At 45.6% G+C, this 22,432-nt stretch overlaps 1 protein-coding gene and 1 long non-coding RNA gene across 3 annotated transcripts in view; one reads left to right on the top strand and one right to left on the bottom strand.

The window, feature by feature from the left end:
* The window catches only part of LOC310755842 (uncharacterized protein), a 51,684-nt gene extending 39,400 nt beyond the window's left edge, over positions 1–12,284 (top strand). Inside the window, exons 5-9 of the mRNA XM_083599179.1 lie at positions 41–208; positions 1,307–1,432; positions 4,479–4,699; positions 5,961–6,016; positions 7,008–12,284. Of these exons, the coding sequence (XP_083455305.1) occupies positions 41–208; positions 1,307–1,432; positions 4,479–4,699; positions 5,961–6,016; positions 7,008–9,418 (2,982 nt within the window). The 3' untranslated portion in view covers positions 9,419–12,284. The remainder of the gene's footprint in view (positions 1–40; positions 209–1,306; positions 1,433–4,478; positions 4,700–5,960; positions 6,017–7,007) is intronic.
* A 5,248-nt stretch (positions 12,285–17,532) lies between these two features.
* Positions 17,533–22,432, bottom strand: part of LOC310756026 — a 29,181-nt gene continuing 24,281 nt past the window's right edge. The window contains exons 3-4 of one of the 2 annotated variants that reach the window (XR_014544659.1): positions 21,142–21,265; positions 17,533–18,308 (exon numbers count right to left, since the gene is read on the bottom strand). This is a non-coding gene — a long non-coding RNA (uncharacterized lncRNA). Of the gene's footprint in view, positions 18,309–20,136; positions 21,266–22,432 lie in introns of those variants that run through there. The other variant, XR_014544660.1, reaches the window with a different exon arrangement.

Raw genomic sequence — 22,432 nt, 5'->3', positions numbered from 1 at the left:
GGCAACAACTCAAGCCCGGTCTTCTTTCTGCTGTACCTAGGAACTTGAAGAGGTGATGTCACAAATCAAGGACATCTCTGTCGTGGTGGGAATTGATAACAACCGATACAACCCTGACCCTCACCGGATCGTGGAGGATGTGAGAGCTCAGTATGAAGACCTGGCTATCAGGAGCTGGGAAGAATTAGAGGCCCTCACACGAAGCAAGGTACACACCAAGTCTGAGAGCTGGTGTGGTGTAGTGGTTAAGAGCGGTAGACTCATAATCTGGTGAACCGGGTTCGTGTCTCTGCTCCTCCACATGCAGCTGCTGGGTGACTTTGGACTTGTCACACTTCTCTGAAGCCTCTCAGCCTCATTCACCTCACAGAGTGTTTGTTGTGGGGGAGGAAGGGAAAGGAGATTGTTAGCCGCTTTGAGACTCCTTCGGGTAGTGATAAAGAGGGATATCAAATCCAAACTCCTCTTTTTCTTCTACTAATACATACATATCTGATGTAGACCAGAGAGTGGGGGATTTTAGTCTAATTCCCACAAAATGATTATCTGCTCTGAAATATTAACCCACAGAGGAGTTTGCTGGATGCTTTACAGCTGGCCTGACTATATTTCTCCCAATATTTCTCTCTTCGTAAAACATACATATATGGTATGTTTCTTAAAAGCCTGGAAAAGTAGCATGAATTTAGGCTGTGTTGAATCACAACCCAAATAGCCCATGGACAGGGCTATTCTTTTAGTATATGCCCCGCACTTAGGAAAATGACAGCTGCTTGATTTCCACCATGGCACTGCATAGCCTGCAAAAATATACAGATAGGACAAGTAGCAACAACAGATAAATGGAATGGGGTAGACCTGATTCGTCCTTGGTGGGCAGAATTGATTGTCATCTCCCAGTGATGGGAAGGAAGTAAAGAGACCTCAGGAATTTGGCATGAATGGCGATACCCAGATCAAGCATGCTGAAGCAGCAAGGAAAGGGGAAGAAAATAAGGATGAATAATGGGAAAGGGGATGTACAAGAAGAAAACAGATTTATCATTCAGTTGGGAAATATTAGATGCTGCCACTTTGGTCAAAAGGGTAATTCTATATGTGTGTGCTAATCCCCAGGGCTCAAGAGTTCTTAGAAAGGAAGGAAGTTTTACACGGAAAGTCCCAGCAGTAATGAGTACAATCATTGTTGCAGGTTTTCTCAGAAAGGTGTCTTGTTTGTGGCCCCTCCATTCCTTGATCCTCTTACTTGGTGCCCATGCGTTGCTTTGTTAACAGGAGGGTAATATATTTTCATTTTCTCCTCCAGCTGAATGAAAGAGAGGTGCTGTCTGCTAAGTATGGTGACCATCTACTTCAAGACCGGAGGGTGATTGCCGAGTTAAACATACAGATCCAGAAAATGAGGTCCTGCATTGTGTCCTTGAAAAGCCAAGTAAGATGTGGCTGGTGGAAGGTGGGAAAACAAGAATGAGAGGGGGGAAACTCAAGACATATGCCAAATCAAGATTTCACATAGATGTTGTACACACACACAATGTAAAAGTGCATGCTTTTTGCTATTCTAATATTATATTCTAATTAGGTGTATATATGGCTGTAGCACTGTGGGTTAAACCACAGAGCCTAGGACTTGCTGATCAGAAGGTCGGCGGTTCGAATCCCCGCAACAGGGTGAGCTCCCGTTGCTCAGTCCCTGCTCCTGCCAACCTAGCAATTCATCAAAGTGCAAGTAGATAAATAGGTACCACTCCGGCGGGAAGGTAAATGACATTTCCGTGTGCTGCTCTGGTTCACCAGAAGCGGCTTAGTCATGCTGGCCACATGACCCGGAAGCTGTACGCTGGCTCCCTCGGCCAATAAAGCGAGATGAGCGCCGCAACCCCAGAGTCGGTCACGACTGGACCTAATGGTCAGGGGTCCCTTTACCTTTACCTATGGCTGCAGTGCTTGACCTGTCCACATTCATGATGAAATTAATGCAATAGGAACAGCTGAATGTTACAGCAACTATGAAGAAAGACGGCAGGCAAAACAGGGGTGTGGTCTTGGCAGTATTCATGCTAGAGGAGCCATAGCTTACAGCACATCTTTTACATACAGAATGTCCCTGGTTCAATCCAAGGCTTCTCAAAAACTTGAGTCAAGGATGAGTAACTGTGATCTTCCTGGTGTTGTTGATCAAGAACTCCCACCGTCCCTTGACCATTGGCCTTGATGGCTAGGGCTGATGGGAGTTGAAATCCAACAGTATCTGGATACCCTGGCTTAAACATTATTCCCCATTCCTGGCTTTAACTAACTTATACACTACAGCAGGACTGGCCCGCCCCTGAGGTAGACCAAGGCAAGATGCCTTGGACTATGGAATTCAAAGGGGAGGCACCCCTGCAGGCATCCCACCCACCTCTACCACTGCCGGAGAAGCAGTGGTGGTTCTTGCAAAATCTCACTGCTACTTCTCCCAAGGTGGGGGACACCTCCAGCCCCCACTGCTGCAAGGGGAAGCAGCTGTGGCTTCCAGGTTCCACCAAGATATTGTGGGCTTCTTGCAAGATCTCAATGAAAGCCACAGCTGTGTGACCCCAGGAAGTGAAGCTTTGATGGGAGAGGGGATAGTGGCAGTTGTGTTTCACCTTCCTGGTTGCCTCAGGTGGCGAAACAGGACGGGACAACCCTGCACTACAGGAATGTGGGGCTTTTGTCTCATAGGACAGGGAAAGTGTGTGGTGTGGAGGAACATTAGTAAAATTAGTTACAATAGGCTCAAAGGACAGCATTTTGCCTGCTATGTTTTGTTAACCTACTTCGCATATCTGATTTATTGCAAACAGGCTCTTCCTGACGATCCATTCTGATCTGCATGCACAAAGTTTACATGGCGGTTAGACTATATTTGGTCTTTATTAAGAATTCATTCTAATTAGTTTGCAGGCAATTACACGCTTATGAGGATTCACCCTGCATTTGCCTTAATTTTCTTGTTTACACTTCTTCCTGTTAGTCATTCCTTCACCTCACACATTTCAATGCATCTCTCCATTACTTTCCAACCTTATTAAACTCTGAAGTTTTTCCAAAGTGGGTTCGTTGTGACAGGATGACAGAGACCTTTAATCCACTTTAAATGCATAAACCCAAAGTTCTGGTTTGCACTTGAATCCCTCCTGCAAAATACTGGCAGTCTGGAGGGACCCAGAGCCTGACAAATTTGTTATTGTTAATAAATGAAATTATATATGGGTGTATCCAGACTGTCTCTCTATTGCTGGAGGGATTCAAGTGCATACTTGAAATTTAGGTTTGTGCAATTAAGGTAGATTCAAGCGCTCTGTCACCCTGGTGCAAGAAATTCACTAAAAACAACCAGGAATGTTTTTTGCAGTTAGGAAAGCAGCAGAAGAAATACATTGAAAAGTGTGGTATGAATGCATCATTAATGGATGGCATGCAAACAAACCTTCACGCAAATGAGGATGAATGCTCAATAAAGTCTAGCTACAGTCTAACCTCCACAGAAGCTCTGAGCAAGCAAACCAGGATGAATGCTGAATGAACAGTTTATCTGGAACTCAATAGTGTTGCCTTCCAGCATGGTTTGGGAGTAGTAGTTCTCAAATTTCACAGCATAATTTGTTACTGACAGAATACCATATTTTTTGCCCTATAGGACGCACTTTTTCCCCTCCAAAAATGAAGGGGAAATGTGTGTGCGTCCTATGGGGCGAATGCAGGCTTTTGCTCTCCAGGCTTCAGGAAGCTATCCGCAAGCCTGCGGAGCCCGGCGGGAACTCCCATGGGCTCCGAAGGCTTGCGGATAGCTGCCCTTAGCCCAGGGTGCACAGCGGGCTACAGCGCCGCACTCCCCGGGCTTCGGGTAGCAGCAAGGTCCGGGAGCGATGGCGAGGTTGAGCGCAACCTCACCATTGCTCCCAGACCCATTTTGGGGGTTGGGGTCGGGGGAAGCTCGGGCTTCCCCCGCCCCCAGCCCCGCAAGCTCCGGGAGCGATGGCGAGGTTGAGCACAACCTCGCCTTCGCTCCTGGACCCCCAGCCCCGAGGCTAAAAACGAAGCCAAGACAGCGAGCGGGATCCATCCCGCTCGCTGTCATGGCTTCTTTTGCTCTTTGGGGCTTGGGGGGGCAAAAAAATAAGTGCGCCCTATGGGCCGGTGCACCCTATAGGGCGAAAAATATGGTACTTCAAGTGGTAGAGCAGACTGGTAAGTCCATCTCTTCCCACCCTCCTCTATCTCTCCATCCCTCTCATGGGAAGTGTTGTAACTTCAGACCCTAGTCTTGCAAGGGACCTAACATCCCCCGGGAGTGCCCATCTTCAGAGAGAACATACCCATGGGTGAGTGACCCATTCAGCATTTCACTTGGGTCAAATGGAAGGCAGTGAGCAAGAGGAGAGCATGGAGAACTCCCAAGCCATGTGCTGTGATTCATCACCTTCCATGTTTACTTCTGTCCATTCTAGTGCCTGCGTCTCGAGGAAAACATCAAAGAGGTTGGAGCGCAAGGTGAATCTGCACTCAATGATGCCAAAGCCAAACTGGCTAAGTTGGAGGAGGCTCTTCACAGTGCCAGGCAGGACTTGGCTCAGCTTGTCAAGGAGTATCAAGAGCTGATGAATATCAAGCTGGCCCTGGACATAGAGATTCTTACCTACCGGAAGCTGATGGAAGGGGAAGAAATCAGGTGTGTAAACTGATTGGAAGCCACTACAGTGGTACCTCGGGTTAAGTACTTAATTCGTTCCGGAGGTCCGTTCTTAACCTGAAACTGTTCTTAACCTGAAGCACCACTTTAGCTAATGGGGCTTCCCGCTGCTGCCGCACCGCTGGAGCACGATTTCTGTTCTCATCCTGAAGCAAAGTTCTTAACCCAAGGTACTATTTCTAGGTTAGCGGAGTCTGTAACCTGAAGCGTATGTAACCGGAAGTGTATGTAACCTGACGTACCACTGTGTGTGTGTGATTTGAACAGAGGCCAGAGCTGAAAACCATTTCTGTTCAAAATTCTCCTCTGGGAACTTTGAGACTGAATGTCCTGCAGATAGTATTTGTATATACAGCTGTTTGACATCTTATGACATTTCATGCTTGATGTTTTTTCAAGAAGGGAAACAATCAAGAAATGTCTACAGCTGCACTCTAGGGAAAGACCTGGAGTTTGTAGCTTTTGCCTAAGGAGTGGGCCCATTGAAATGAAAAAAAAAATTGACTAAGTTCATTCCATTAATTTCAGTGGGTCTGCTCTGAGTAAACCTTAATTAAATGCCACCCCACTGCTCCTAAGGAGCTAAGGGACTTAGATAATAGGTTCCAGTTTCTGGCAGATGACAGACATCCTGGTCTGAGATCCAGCCATGCTGGGCTACTTACCTAAAATCATACCTCTGAAAAAGTATGTTGTAAAACATCAAACCAAATGCAAGGCCTGGTTCAGAGATTAATTCCAACACAGAGAGAAGAAATGCATTAACCATATGGAGGGATGTGTATCTTTGCTGCAGGGCACTGGGGCTGTGCTGATGCCCCCAACCCTGATATTATATCTTTTCCTTACTCAACTTCCAAGTGTCAAGATGAAGCCTACATGTGTAGACCTTTACCTGGCTTGGAACCCTGATGGAACAGGCTTCACCTATCAGATATCCTTGCTCAAATGCATGAACACTGGGGGCCCAGTGAAGGCACTGGGTGACCTTAAGGGCGGGCCAACTTTGCAGCCCAGTTTTGCAGCCCTTGTACACCTGAAGCCCCTTCACATGAGTAACATATGAAACAAGCTTCTAAGTGTCTGGAACTCTGAGGGTTCCTAATCCACCAGCATTCTACACATGTAGCAATGATGACTCCTATTCAGATCCCAGACTTTTTAACCAAACTGTTGAACTCTACTTCTTTAGATGTTTTTCTTCTCCTGTAGCTTACCTCATTACCTTTTCCCTTCACAGCATGGAGTCCCCACAGCCTGCTGTCATTAGCAGAATCTACTCCATGCCAAAGCACTGTAAGTTTATTTTTGTTGTTGTCTGATTATCAGCTATGCTCATTATTCTGAAGAGCATCCTACATTTGACCATGTCTTTCTAAAAGCTGAAAAGGAGATTGAGCTGAGAAGCAGCAGCAAGAAGGACTTTGGGCACCTGCCCAAGGTCCAGGTCCTTGCAGGAGGCCCACTATCAACACCTAAGGCATTCAGGCCCTGTTGCTCCTCCCGCTCGCTGTCACTGCTTGTTTACCTGCCCTCTAGATGCATGCAATTATTGACAAGACAGAGCAGACAGAGCAGCACCCTCCAGTTGCCTTGCTCTCTCCACCTGAGTGGGTGATTAGACTGGGCCCAAATGGAAAAAGAACAGCAGTTAAGAAAGTGGGGACAGTAACAAGGAGGTGGTGAGCCCACTCAGGGAGGTCCTACTAAGGTCTTCTTGCCCAAGCACCCTCCCCCCCCCCAAAATAAAAACCCTGGAGCCAGCACTAGAGGGATGCTTTAGACTCAAATACGTAAGTGGAATGTCCTTCAAAATGAGAAACACTACAGTAAAAGTGCGGGAACGTAGGTGGTGCTATGGTCTAAATCACTGAGCCTTGGGCTTGCCAATCAAAAGGTTGGCAGTTCAAATTCCCGTGGCGGGGTGAGCTCCCGTTGATCAGTCCCTGCTCCTGCCAACCTAGCAGTTTGAAAGCACGCCAAAATGTGCAAGTAGATAAATAGGTACCACTCCGGCGGGAAGGTAAACGGCATTTCCATGTGCTGCTCTGGTGTCGGTGTTCCATTGCACCAGAAGTGGCTTAGTCCTGCTGGCCACATGACCCGGAAAAACTGCCTGTGGAGCAGACAAACGCCGGCTCCCTCGGCTTGTAAAGCAAGATGAGCACCGCACCTCCAGAGTTGTTCGTGACTGGACTTAACTGTCAGGGGTCCCTTTACCTTTACAGTAAAAGTATAAGAGAAACCTCCCAAAACTGCAACCATCCTCTCTGTTTTTCCTTCACAGCTTCATCAAACACCAACATCACAACCACCTCAAATGTGGCAAGCATAGCAAATGAAGTTTCAACAGATAACATGAACCGTAGCAGAAGCAGTTTGGAAAGTGGACTTTCTAGAAGTCACAGTGGTGGAAGCAGAGGGTTTTCCAATGATGATTTCTCTAGAAGCCCTAGCAATAGAAGTGGAGGTCCTTCAGAGGGTATCTCAGAGGCTTCAAGAAGTCACAGCAGTATCCGCAAAGGTACCTTGGAGAGTAGTACTTCTAGAAGCAGTAGCAGAAGTGGAAATTTTGCAGACATTGAAGACACCATGAATAGCAGTGTTTCTAGAAGTCAGGGTCATGGAAGTGGGAGTTATAGAAGCCACAGTAACAGGAGTGGAGATAACGTAGAAGGCAGCCTCTCTAGAAGCCAAAGCAACAGAAGTGTTGGTTTGACTGACAGTGTATTCGCTAGAACCAACAGTGGCGCAAGTGAAGGTGTCCAAGTGGGCAACTATTCTAGAAGCCAAAGCAACAGAAGTGGAGACTTAGCAGATAAAGTTTTTGCTAGAACTCATAGTGGTGAGAGTGAAGGTGTCTCAGGGGGCAGCCTTTCTAGAAGCTATAGTGGTACCAGTGCATCCTATGTGGAAGGTGGCCTTTCTAGAAGCGAAAGTAATGAAAATGAAATCCATGGAAACTATGGAAGTGAAGCATGTGTTGAGCCTAGTGCTTACAGAATGAACAGTGCTGAAGATGGTGGGGTCCCAGTGGGTGGCATGTCTAGAAGCAATAGCAGGGCAAGCAGCTATGTCTCAGGTGGTAGCCATTCTAGAATCCAGAATGATAGTAGCTATGGAAATGAAGGGTATGCTGAGCCTATTGTTTCTAGAACCAACAGTGCAGAAGATGGTGGGGTCCCAGTGGGTGGCACATCTAGAAGCAATAGCAGGGAAAGCAGCTATGCCTCTGGTGGTAGCCTTTCTAGAAACGAGAGTGATGTTAGCCATGGAAGTGAAGGATATGCTGAGCCTATTGTTTCTAGAACCAACAGTGCTGAAGATGGTGGAGTCCCAGTGGGTGGCACATCTAGAAGCAATAGCAGGGCAAGCAGCTATGCCTCTGGTGGTAGCCTTTCTAGAAACGAGAGTGATGTTAGCCATGGAAGTGAAGGATATGCTGAGCCTACTGTTTCTAGAACCAACAGTGCTGAAGATAGTGGAGTCCCGGTGGGTAGCATATCTAGAAGTCATAGTGGGGCAAGCAGCTACATCTCAGTTAACAGCCCTTCTAGAAGCTACAGTGATGAAAAGGAAGCCCATGACAGCGAAGGCTCTGCTGAGTCTGCGGTTTCCAGAACCAACAGCGCTGAAGATGGTGGCGTTCCAGTTGGTGGAGTTTCTAGAAGCAGCAGCAAGGCCAGCAGAGATGGCTCACAGGGTGGTTCTTTTAGAAGCAGAAGTGGAGGCTTTGCAGACACTGTCTTTACTAGAGCCCGCACTGAAGGTACACAAGAGGGCAACCTTTCTAGATGCTCCAGTGGTACTAATGCAACCTTTATAGAACGTAGTGCTTCTGGAAGTCATAGCAGTGGAGGCAAAGGCACCTCAGAGGGTAGTCTTTCCAGAAGCCAAAGCAGCAACAGTGGAAGATTTGTAGGTGGTGGCCTTTCAAGAGACCACAGCAGTGAAAGCAAAGAAAGTCATAGTGATAGAAGTGGAAGGTTGGTAGATGATCACAGTTATAGTGAGGCCCATAACATTATCTTAGAGTCTGGTCTTTGTAGAAGTACAGAAGCCAAAGGCGATAGTTTTGCTAGAAGTCACAGCGGCGAGAGTGGAGGCCCTGTGGAGACATCTACTCCTATTTGGATTCACAGAAGAAGTGGAGATGCTATAGAGCCAAGCTTTTCTAGAAGCCACAGTGGAGAAAGTGGGAGCTTTAAACCAGCTGATTTTTACAGAAGCTCTAGTGAAGTTAGCAGAGGTGCCTCAGAGGCTAGTCTATCTAGAAGCAGCAGCAAGGAAACTGAAAATATCCCAGAGGGTACAGTTTCTAGAAGCTACAGCTATAGATGTGCAGTTATTTCACCCCCTAATTTGTCCAGAACTGAAAGCGAAGATGCTCCAGAAAGCAGTTTGTCTCGAAGCCACAGCTCTGAAAAAGAAAATGTGCCAGAAGTTGGTCTCTCTAGAAGCTACAGCGGCAGAAGTGAAGAGGCCCTAGTAGATAACCTGTGCATAAGCCACAGTGGTGGACATGAAGGCTTCCCAGAGAGTGGACCTTTGGTGGACAGAGGCCTTTCCAGATCCCAGAGTGATGAGCCAGCAATTGGAATCCCTGTCTGTATGGTCTATGAATTTAGCACTGATGAGCACCACCACCTTCCAGCTGGTGAAATATGCTACTATGTTGAGTCTGGCTCTATGGAGTAAGTTTCCCAGGAGCACATGACTGGGATCCAGATACCTTCTTCTAGAAGCCTCATTCCATCCATTGACTCATGGTCCACAGATGGAAATCCACATTAAGCCTTAAATTACTGAGGTTAACCGTTGGAAATCGGACTCCTACAGGTGGCAACGACCTTTTCTCTTAGGGTTAGTGGGGGTCAAGTTCACAGAGTAGTATTCTCTGTGGTGAGGGAAAACTAGTATTGGAGTTATAATACTAGCATTACCTATTAGAAGAACCTAGAAGCCAACAGAATAGTCTTTTGACTTGTATTATAAACAGTGCCCTTTCTACCTTCTTTCTTTTACTTATACTCAAAAAAATTAATATGTAGATTAAATTATTTCTGGGCTTTTTGAAATACAAGTGGTGGTCAGCAAGGGATTTTTTTTGTGTGTGAAATGCAACCAGTGGGGACATTTCACTGCTCCTCTTCTGGCTGCTTTTAGGGACACCATTAGGCTCTGGCAAACTAAAATATGTATCTCACAAGTCAGGTCATGGTTGGGCCTCGTCTTGCTAAATCTGTGTTAAACACTTGCTTTTTTAATAGGCCCATGTTACACTTCATATACTTCAGCTGCCAAAGTTTTTTGCATGTGAGCTGTTCCACGACTCTTGCATACAGATAAGCACATGTCACATGGGGTCTTAACTTGTCCCCATCTGGACAAGACCCAGTCTATAATGAATGTAGAATTTAGTTCTTCCATCCCAGTTCTTCAGAGTACCTGCCAGTTGCCTGAGACAATAGCACAAACTCTTATTCCCTTATGCTCCTGAAGCAGAATGTGAGCATATACATTCTCCAGGTTAGATGCCATGAAACTCCTGGTGCAAAATAGATGCAAAATGATGCAAAATTAGTGTTTGTAACCATGCTACCATTAGGAATACAGTGGTACCTCTGGTTATGAACTTAATTCGTTCCAGAGGTCCGTTCTTAACCTGAAACCATTCTTAACCTGAGGTACCACTTTTGCTAATGGGGCCTCTAGTTGCCGCCTCACCGCCGGCACGCGATTTCTGTTCTCACCCTGGGGCAAAGTTCTTAACCCGAGGTACTACTTCCAGGTTAGTGGAGTCTGTAACCCGAAGTGTTTGTAACCCGAGGTACCACTGTAGCTGGTAAGGAATTGCCTGTTTGTATTTGCTTTGAGAGAGTACCATAAGAGCCAGACAAGAAGAAAGTGAAGCAAAGCAAAGTAGGTGCACCTCAGTGATTTTTAGCATAAATTCTGGGCTAACTGCCTACCCAAACATAGTCATATGCTAGCATGTTGTAGATTCAGGGAACAATGGAGTAGGTAGGTGGGCAGAACTCTACATGTCTATATGAGCTTAGATAGGTGTTGGTGTAGTGTTTCTTTTCTGTATCAGCAAGTTGTAGAGCTGAACATGTGTACTCAGATCCAGGGACTGTGGAGTCCAGTGATTAGAGACTGAGCAATTAACTTAATCCTCATTGTGTACTTCAGCTGCACTGCTGCTACAATGGCGCCATTCCATTGCCCCTCTATTTCTGCTTATGGATTAGACAAAGTGATGGAAGCTGATCGTAACTAAGCCTGGAATCCTGTGCACCCTTACCTGGCAGTAAGACCCAGTGGGACTTACTCATGAGTAGGCATGCATAGGATTGCACTTGCAAATAGAGAAGAATAAGAAAAAACCCAGACAAATTAAAAACAATATGCACATGATAGTTAAGCCTAGTTGGTCAAGGAGGAAAATATTTAGGCAGTGATTACTAACTCAGAAGAGTAAGGCCAAGAAAACTGAGAACAATGTGGAAAGTTACAAGGGAGAGAGAGAGAAAGAGAGAGAGAGAGAGAGAGAGAGAGAGAGAGAGAGAGAGAGAGGGCAGGGGACTGACTGTGGAATGTGAAGTGAGGATTGTCTCCAAATAAAGAGAAAATGGGACCTTTCAAGTCTGCCTTGATCACAGGTCAAGGACATGAGCCCTGAATTGTATTGGCCTATTTCTCAGGTGAGGATTTTGCTACAGGTGTACACATTGCATATGGAAGTCAGCTCTTAAAGTAAAAGACAAATAGCAGATCTGAGGTTAGGTGCTATTCTCGTAGGATATTTATTAGTATTTGCTGAGATGATACCATTAGCATTACTCATATATTTGTATAACTTATTTTGGTTCTTCTTAACTTAATGCTTAGTTTTTCCTTTGTTTGCAACTAAATATATAACCTATAAGGGGAGCATTTCTACACATTGGGGTCAAACTTTGCCATCAACCTGCACTCCTGCAACCTTATTGGTACTGGAGCTTGATAGGCTTTGTGCCACAGCCCATAATGGGAATATATAGGTGAACAGGCCAATGAGACCACAATTGATTTTCCCCAATGGAAAATTTCTAGGTCAGTGAAGACACCAATCTTACGCCATGTTGCGGAAGGGAAACATAGTTAATACATTCGTTGCCTATTTTCTGCTCTAAGAGGAGTTGGATGAATGCAACAGCTTACTAAAAAGAGGATGTTGACCTCCAGTGCTTGGCAGTTTTTAAAGCACACGGGGGAGTTCAAATTTCACAGCCACTGACCCGTGCAGTGAAATCTGTTCATCTACAGCCAGATTGGGGTTTATCAAAATTTTATATTCAAGAACCATCACAATGGCAACTTAAAGCAGATGAGATTTCCAATTCTTTGCCCATTGTTCTCACTTGCATAAATTTCTGTGGGCAAGGTATTAGTTACTTGGGAAGCCTGGTCCATAAGGTTGCATGATGCTGTTGAAGAAAAGATCCTCTTTGTTTATTTCTGTTGCATTGTATTAAAACATGGCTGTGTTAATAAAAGTACTGAGCTATTTAAAAACAAAGTATGAGAAGTGTCATTCATTCCTCAAAAAATACCTGATTCCTATACCAAACATCTGCTCTTACATTTTAGCAGCAAAATTCCAGGCCCACTGACTGCTCCATAGAACCCACACTTTGGATATCTAAAGCGAGTTATCATTAAGCTTTTATGTTCAGCTCACAAAGTACTTCAGCACTACCTAATACAAAAGATCCTTGTGTGTTGGGTTTGCCAAATATCCCCTTTTTAATTTTTTAAAGAAAAAAACAGATACTTTAAAATTAGGGAGGGTCATATAAAGTGTGTGTGTGTGTTCCACGGAAGACAATATACAATGTTTTTGCATAAGACTCTGAAAAGATCACATGCCTACTTCTCTGGAAGGAACTAATATCAGTTACAGAGGCTCATGACCCTCACCTACTTGAATTATATTTAGTACTCTATTTATTGCAATCAAATATCTCAACACCATATAAAGTCCACATAAAAGTCCTAGCTTCCTAGCCAGTTGTCGAAGGGTGAAAGCAAGGATAAGAAGCATGGGAAAGGCAGCACAATATCACCACTTGGTATGTTTGCTAAAACGCACACAATTCAAAATGTATGTTCAATATCATCTTCTTCTTTGGCGATCCCTCATAGCCGAGTAAGATTGTCTTCCATAAACACAGTTTTAACAGTGAGTCCGTAAGTGACTATGGAGGCCAATTCTGGATCCACACATCCTTCCACAGGAGGTTTCTGGGCAGGAGTTGATCACGGTGAGGGTTTGCCAAGCATGCCGTCCTCTTAGCAAGTTTCTCCCTTTCATCCTGAGTTCTAGCATCTTCAAAGCCCATGATATCTTTGGTAAAGGCTGTTCTCCCATTGGAGCACTCACAGGCCAGTGTTTCCCAGTTGTCGGTGTTTATACTACATTTTTCTTAGATTTGCCTTGAGAGAGTCTTTAAACCTCTTTTGTTAACCACCAGCATTACGCTTTCCATTTTTAAGTTCAGAATAGAGTACAGTGGTACCTCGGGTTAAGTACTTAATTTGTTCCGGAGGTCCGTTCTTAACCTGAAACTGTTCTTAACCCGAAGCACCACTTTAGCTAATGGGGCCTCCCGCTGCCGCTGCGCCACTGGAGCACGATTTCTTTTCTCATCCTGAAGCAAAGTTCTTAACCTGAGGTACTATTTCGGGGTTAGCGGAGTCTGTAACCTGAAGCGTATGTAACCTGAAGCATATGTAACCCGAGGTACCACTGTAGTTGCTTTGGAAGACGATAATCAGGCATCTACACAACAGGACACCCAATAGGGCGTTTCTGTCCATGACACTGCCCTCTACCTTTTTATTGTATTTAGGATATAATTTACCCCCTGACAGTTCAATCCACTGAGGTGGGGGGAAATGTTACCACTTCCCATATACAATTCTATTCACTCCTATGGAGTGCACTTGGGGGGGGGGGCAAAGGGGTGCTGCCATCCTCTTAGGATCATAGGAAGATTTCTTATGCTGAATTGGAAGTCAGCCCATTGGTCCATGTACAGTGGTACCTCAGGTTACAGACGCTTCAGGTTACAGACTGCGCTAACCCAGAAATATTACCTCAGGTTAAGTACTTTGCTTCAGGATGAGAACGGAAATCAGGCTCCGGGGGCACAGCAGCAGCAGGAGGCCCCATTAGCTAAAGTGGTGCTTCACGTTAAGAACAGTTTCAGGTTAAGAATGGACCTCCGGAACGAATTAAGTATTCAACCCGAGGTACCACTGTACTGTCTACAGTTAACAGGCAGGGTTTCAGGCCAGGAACACTCCCAGCCATACTTGGAGGTGATGAGGATCGATATTGAGACTTTCTGCATTCACAGGAGATTCTCTACTATTTGACCTACAGCCCTTCCACCCATTCTTGACACAGGGTGATCTACTCTCTCTGGCAGTGATGTTCCTGGGATGCAGAACAAATATCCACACAGAACACTATAAATTCCCAGAAGTCCTTGCTAAACGAAAACCCTTCCATTGTGCATATTTAACCACCCTGCAGAATAATGGCCATTTTGCATGTTCAATAGTTTCTTCAAGCAGGTAGCAAGCAAAACATCTCATTCCCTTGCTTCCCTAGTTCATCCCACGTAAACTGAGAAAAGTCAAAATGTCAAGTTTTTGGCTGTCTTTAGAAAACAAACACCATCATCATCCAGGGATCAGGCTTTAGTTATTCGACCGCAATGTGTATTCTTAGTCACCTTAAAATGCAGATACTCATCTGCAGGGCAAACAACTTTTGACAGATTAACATTGTGATAGGAGTATTTCCAAATGGAAATAGCGAGGAAATAAGGTGAGTCAAAACAGCAGTAAGAGGCTCTCCAGATGTGACTCACCAAAGAATTGCCTTCATGCTTCTAGTCACTATGGGGAAAGTTTTGAGGCAGCCCTGGATGGTTTGCATTCTGTTCAGGGAGGGTAAATGAGCCTTTAAGCATTCTGGGAAGAGATCTTGTAGCCCCTTTTGGAAGAGAGCCATGCAGTGGTTCAAATACATAGGAGGACACCTAGACCTTTCATTATCTATTTTTTGCTTGAGATTTGGGCCATCTGCTTGCAGGAAAGGAACTTTCTGTTGTTCAAGAAAGGAGGTGAAATATTGCTGGTACCTCATAGCAAACATCAGGGTTTTTTATACTGGCAAATAATAATAATAATAATAATAATAATAATAATAATAATAATAATAATAATTTATTTGTACCCCGCCCATCTGGCTGGTTTTCCCCAGCCACTCTGGGCGGCTTCCACAGAGACCAAAAATACACTAAAATGTCACACATTAAAAACTTCCCTAACCAGGGCTGCCTTAAAATGTCTTCTGAATATCAGGTAATTGTTTATCGCTTTGACATCTGATGGGAGGGCGTTCCACAGGGCGGGTGCCACTACCGAGAAAACCCTCTGCCTGGTTCCCTGTGGCTTTGCTTCTCACAATGAGGGAACCGCCAGAAGGCCCTTGGTGCTGGACCTCAGTGTCCGGGCAGAACGATGGGGGTGGAGGCGCTCCTTCAGGTATACTGGGCCGAGGCCGTTTAGGGCTTTAAAGGTCAACACCAACACTTTGAATTGTGCTCGGAAAAGTACTGGGTACATCGATGGAGAGCAGCAAATGTAAAAACAATTGTGTTGTTTAGATGAGCAGTGAAATTACCCTAAACTGATACTGGGGACATCAGATGATGGAGAAAGGGGCAGGTTTAAACATACTCACAAGCACACTCAATTCTGCCCCTTACTGTCTCCTACATAAATCAATAGTTGCCACTGATCTGTAAGGAGTAACGTATATGGCAGCCTTTCTCAAACTTGGGTCCCCAGATGCTGTTGGACTACAACTCCCATCATCCTTAGCTGCCAGGACCAGTAGCCAGGGATGATGGGAGTAGTAGTCCAACAACATCTGGGGAACCAAGTTTGAGAGAGGCTTGTGTGTGGGTAACAATAGTTGACTGAGGGGAGCCTTAGTCATGCAGTGGATCCCACCAGACATTGACTTAGCTATATCTCTTTACTTTCCTCCAATAGAATGGGTACCATTTACTTCTAGGAAAAAATAAAGCATTATGCCTGGAGGTAGCAGTTGTGGTCGGATCAGAAACACCCCTCTACCCCTGGGTAGTCTGGCCTGTACACAAGGGGCAGGGTCTTGCACACAAAAGAGAGAGAAAATTGAATACAGGCTTTTCCCTGACCCTAATCGCCTTCTTGACAGGGTTACAATCTACCGTATTTTTTGCTCTATAAGATGCACCAGACCACAAGACGCACCTAGTTTTTGGAGGAGGAAAACAAGGAAAAAAATATTCTGAATCTCAGAAGCCAGAACAGCAAGAGGGATCGCTACGCAGTGAAAGCAGCAATCCCTCTTGCTGTTCTGGCTTCTAGGATAGCTGTGCAGCCTGCATTCGCTCCATAAGACGCACACACATTTCCCCTTACTTTTTAGGAGGGAAAAGGTGAGTCTTATAGAGCAAAAAATACAGTATCTGTTTCTAGGCCAGCTGAATGTGGAAGTTTCTGGATGGAAGTTGAACAACGCAGGCAGGTTGCTGAAATATCACAAATGGTTCATTGGCAATGGGAGGTGGGCCTTGCGGGGGTTTTTTTAAGTAAAACTGAAATGTAGTGAATTTTCCCCAGAAAGGGAAAATCTGAATTAAAGGGGGGGGGGGTACTGTTCAGCACTTTGAAGCCAATAATGTATAAATGTTGCAATAATAATAATAATAATGTGAGCATAAGGAGCTCCCTTCTCATAATAAATACTTGTCCAGAAGCACTCTAGGAGGAATGCATAATAAGAGTAGCACACATAAATAGCCCAATCCCATCCATACATTTTCCCTAATAGAGCAAACAGCAGCTGGGGGAAGAGAGGTGATTTTCATCAGGAAGCCAGTATGGGTCTCTTAAAAAAGCCTTCCCTATTGCTGTGCGCCCGATTTGAATGGAGTATTTGTGCACGTGTGTGTGCGTGCATGTGTGCGTGCGTGCGCGCGTGTGTGTGAGCCAGTGAGGTGTAGTGGTTAAGAGCGGTAGACTCGTAATCCGGGGAACCAGGTTCGCGTCTCCGCTCCTCCACATGCAGCTGCTGGGTGACCTTGGGCCAGTCACACTTCTCTGAAGTCTCTCAGCCCCACTCACCTCACAGAGTGTTTGTTGTGGGGGAGGAAGGGAAAGGAGAATGTTATCCGCTTTGAGACTCCTGAAGGGGAGTGATAAAGCGGGATATCAAATCCAAACTCCTCCTCTTCTTCTTCTAGCCTAGCCACAAAACGAATGAAAGGGTGATGAGGCCCAGCTGAGAATGTCTCCCCAACACACTTTTCATTCATTCATTCATTATGCAAGAGCAGGCAGATCAAACAAACAAAGGGAGGAGCCTATGGGCTCATATTTTCCTTGAGGAATATTGCAAGGAAGAAGACCACCCTAAAGATAAAGGTAATGGGACCCCTGACTGTTAGGTCCAGTTGCCAACGACTCCGGGGTTGCGGCGCTCATCTCGCTTTACTGGCCGAGGGAGCCAGTGTACAGCTTCCAGGTCATGTGGCCACCATGACTAAGCCGCTTCTGGCGAACCAGAGCAGCCCACCAGAGCGGTACCTATTTATCTACTTGCACTTTGAAGTGCTTTCAAATGCTAGGTTGGCAGGAGCAGGGACTGAGCAATGGGAGCTCACCCAATCGCAGGGATTCGAACCGCCCATCTTCTGATCGGCAAGCCCTAGGCTCTGTGGTTTAGACCACCCTACCCCTTCATAAAATTAAAAAAAATGTGGATCTCTGGACACTCAGAAGCATCAGTCAGCAGAAGAAACTTCTCCTGGGCTCCCTGTGCCTGGCTTGTTTCCCCCTTGCTGTACACAACTAAGTCCAGAGAGGTGCACAGTAGGGATGCCAGGTACAAAAGAGGGCAAAGCTTTTTCACCTTTAATGGTTGTAGAGTTGGGGAAGATTTGCCATGCTAACATACACAGAAAATATTAGAAGGGAGGGCAGAGGAGGAGTCTGTGCTCATCAAAGTAACCACTTGCTGCTCCCTTTACCACAGGTTCACACACACCACACGTTATACAGTGGTACCTCGGGTTACATACGCTTCAGGTTACATATGCTTCAGGTTACATACGCTTCAGGTTACAGACTCTGCTAACCCAGAAATAGTACCTCAGGTTAAGAACTTTGCTTCAGGATGAGAACAGAAATCGTGCTCCGGCGGTGCAGCGGCAGCAGGAGGCCCTGTTAGCTAAAGTGGTGCTTCAGGTTAAGAACAGTTTCAGGTTAAGTACAGACCTCCGGAATGAATTAAGTACTTAACCCGAGGTACCACTGTATAAAGTGTGCCAGTCCTCTCCTCACCCACCCTGCCATACACCTCAGCCTATGGGAATGAAAATTCGCACGTATCTACAGTGCCCTCTAGCCTTGAGAAGTGGGCATTCGCTCCCTTCCAACGGCGAACAATGCAGGACTTGTCTTGTCGAGACACTTCCTGAAATGAAAAGGGGCGTGAAAGCAAGAGGATTAGAGGCTAAGCTCTGAATAGCATCTCTGTAGACTGAGAGGTGGGGCTGAAGAACGAGTGAGAGGAGGGGAGGGCTGGTGATGCTTCCACAAATCAAACAGTGAATTATTGGGAAGCTGGGAAGCAGGGGGGAAGCAGGGGACATGTTTTAATTCGGCACCAGATAGACAAGCTAAATATTTGAACTAGTTTAGCAGAGCAGGACTGGGGCCAATATTGAAATAAAAAATAGCAGTTAGCTGTAGCCAAGGGGGACAGGTAGCTAGCAAGGCACGCAGGGCTGCTTCTCATAGCATTGCTGTGAGCTGTCCAGGTATGTTCTCCTCATTCCAGCTCCCAGCAGTCCTTGAGGCCTGTATGAGTCACTGTTTACCTCCTAGCTGTTACCACACAGAGAAGCAGGGAAGGCCATAGCAACCTGGCAGCTAGGACGGAACTGAGATGCGAGCATGCACTGTGTTAACTCGTTGCCCTGCATGCGATTAAAATGGTGTGGAGCAAAGAGGTGCCATCGCTGCTATCATATTCCTTGCTGGCTCAGCATGGGCACGAGGAATAACCAAAGCAAAGAGCTTGTTCTACATCTGTAGTGCAACGTGAAGGGGTTCAAATCATAGGTGGAACCTTCACATAGAGAGCAAGGGATGCAGGTGGCGCTGTGCGTTAAACCACAGAGCCTAGGACTTGCCGATCAGAAGGTCGGCAGTTCGAATCCCCACGACGGGGTGAGCTCCCGTTGCTCGGTCCCTGCTCCTGCCAACCTAGTAGTTCAAAAGCACACCAAAAAGTGCAAGTAGATAAATATGTACCACTCCGGGGGGAAGGTAAACGGCGTTTCTGTGCGCTGCTTTGGTTTGCCAGAAGCGGCTTAGTCATGCTGGCCACATGACCCAGAAGCTGTCTGCGGACAAACGCCAGCTCCCTCGGCCTATAGAGCGAGATGAGCCCGCAACCCCAGAGTCGGTCACGACTGGACCTAATGGTCAGGGGTCCCTTTACCTTTACACGTAGAGAGCAGGGCTGCAGGGCTCCATTTGCAAAGCAGTTCGTTTTAAGCAGGGCGGGGAGACTGCAGGAGCCACGGTGCTCTCAGTCCTGAAGTTGGCTAATGAAGGAGAGAAAGGGTCCATTGGCAAGGAGAAATTGGGGGACAAATTGAACGCCAGAGCTTTTCTCTGCCAGCCAAGTCCCATTAAACACACACACACATTCTTCCCAATCTACTCCCCAGTGCCCCAATGCTCCAAGACCAGAAATAAACGCAGCCGGGAGGCAAAAAATCCTTCTGCTCACCAAGTCTGCCTTAAAAAGGCCCTCCAGCTCATTACTGTTGAGAAGCACCAGAAAAAAACTGACTTCTACCAGGTCCCACTTATTTCTCCATCTGGCCCAGTATTGTCGGCTCTGAAAGGCTCTCCAAGGCCTGTCTCATCAGCTGAACCCTTATTCTTTTATATGGAGATGGCATGGATTAAACCTAGGGGTTTGGGCATGCACTCCACCACTTAGAGTGGTGAGAGACAGTGTGGTGCAGTGGTTAAGAGCGGTAGACTCGTAATCTGGTGAACCGGGTTTGATTCCCTGCTCCTCCACATGCAGCTGCTGGGTGACCTTGGGCTAGTCGCACTTCTCTGAAGTCTCTCAGCCTCACTCACTTCACAGAGTGTTTGTTGTGGGGGAGGAAGGGATAGGAGAATGTTAGCCGCTTTGAGACTCCTTAGGGTAGTGATAAAGTCCAAACTCCTCCTCCTCCTCCTCTTCTTCTTCTTCTTCTTCTTCTTCTTCTTCTTCTTCTTCTTCTTCTTCACTAGAAAATAATAATATTTCAGATAAACTGACTTCTGTGGGAGAAGAGAAGGCAGCAGTACTCAAACTGCCCCCTTCAGGACAGGAGGGTGAAGAAGAAGATATGATATATGGAAGCTGGAGAATTCTGTCAAGAACAGGAATTCCTGCAATTTGCATGTTTGTCTGAGGTCAGAAGCAGCAATCATGCAAGCATTTTTTTAGTCCACAAACATTATAATTATATTGTGCATTGTTTTGTTTTTATGTCTCCCTCCTATTGGAATGCATTTAATTACACAATTAATTATGTGCATTTTGGCCATCCCGGAAAGCAAAATGAACAAAGTAGGTTTTAGAGGAAGACAAGGGAGGAAATTGGTTCCTGCTTACATTCCTAGGATGAAGCTATGCGCTCCTTAATTTTGCTCCCAGCGCTGTGAGAAGAATGAGGCCAAGTGAGGAATCATTAAGGGAAATGATCATTACTGATCACCATCTACTAGAGAATTATCCGGAAGGGACGCCGTGTTGTTGCGAAGAGCTCAGAAGAGGCCCACAATTCCAGCTATGTTGCTGGGGGAGTCAACACTCCAGTTGAACTCATCATGCCTGAATTCCATGGCCCAAGAGCTGTGTGCTTTTTCTTCCTTCCCTGCCCCCTCCTTCTGCTTCTAAGCATGCACTCAGGGTGCCATCTAGAGTTTTCCAAGGTTACTGTCATGCATCAACGTTTGGTCTTTGCATTGCTCACACTGGGGATAGAGACATTTCCAAGCTGATTCTGTCTATCATCTCAAGTTGCCAAATGTGCATGCTGGAAAACGTAGCAGGATTATGCTTTCATAGCACAGGGGATAGGGAGAGAGAGCTTTGTCATCTCTCTTTCCTCATGGAGCTGGTTAAAGGATTCAGGACACATTTCCTCCTCTATAAGCCATGTTGTCTCCCAGTCCACAACACGGGACCCACTTTTATTTTCTTCTTTACATATTGTTTGTCTTTCTCACCGTACCTTGGAAGCAAAGCTTTGCTGAGGAGCCGAGCCAAGCTGAGAGCTAAGATTTAATGTGTGGGAAGAGAGAGGGTTGAGGTTGAGGCCAAGCCTTGAGAAGAGAGCTTCTAGTTCTTCTACCATCCTGTAATATTGTTGTTGTTGTTGTTTATTAAATCTGTATACAGGCCTTCATCCAAAGATCCCAGGGCTATTCTCAACAGAAAAAATATATAAAATGAGAGAACAAAATACATAATAAAACAAAAGCAAGGCAATAAACCCCACACACATACACACAATATTCATGACCAGTGTCTTTTTCGGAACCAGCTGGGATTCCTTTTGAATTAATTTTCAAATTTAATATTGGACTGCCTTGACCTCATCTGTAGAACCACCTTCAAAACACATTATTGTTAACCTGCAATGATTACTTCCACACCACACATTTAAAGCACATTTATGGCATTTGAATAGTCACGCGTGTTAACAGGAAGGAACAGGGTGGGGAACCTGAGACCCTCTGCAAGTTGTTGGGCCATGTGACCACTGTCATCCCGGTCCATTGTCCATGGTGGCTGGGCCTGACTGGAGCTGGAGTCCAACAAGATCTGCAGGGCCAAAGATTCCCAACCTTGGAATAAAATATCCTCAGCATGTTACACACTGAATAATGTGGTAGAATCCTGAAATGCTCTACTTCAGATTGGGGGTGGCAAGGGGTCATACTCTGAAGATAAGGAGCATGCCATGGAGATGGGTTCTAACTTTAATTTTCTCCCAGACATGCTAATGTTCTAAATCCTTGAAGGAATATTCACATGTGCAATATTATTTATTATTATTATTCATTTAACTTCTATACCGCTTTATCATGGAATCGTAAAACTGAAAAGCTGGAAGGTAACCCAAGTGTCATCTAGTCCAATCTCATTTTTAAAACATCAAATAAAACATTATAGAAGAAAGCCAAATATATACGTTCAAAGCATTCAATGCAATACTACCCCCCATTGCCCTTCAAGGAGGTTGTAAAGTCTGGGAAAATCTTTGCCACTTGATTCTAGTAATGATAAATTAGTCCTTTGTAAAGATGTGGTTAGCATTTGACCTGTTGGCAGAAGGAATGAGTCAATTAAGGAGCTTTCCCCATCTATTGGGTTTGGTCAGCAATCTAAACAATCCTAGCTCTTCACGGGAATCCACTCCAGTCACACCTGGTTGCATCTGAACACAAAGATGGAGTTGTCTGGAGCTGACTCTGAATGATTCATTTCTGGAGAAATTGTCTTGCATTCTGTGGATTCCA

Source organism: Podarcis filfolensis, assembly GCF_964270895.1.
Source record: "Podarcis filfolensis genome assembly, chromosome: 2".
In the NCBI taxonomy this organism is placed as follows: domain Eukaryota; kingdom Metazoa; phylum Chordata; class Lepidosauria; order Squamata; family Lacertidae; genus Podarcis; species Podarcis filfolensis.
The sequence above is the reverse complement of the archived record's forward strand: the minus strand, read 5'-3'. Positions and strand labels throughout refer to the sequence as shown.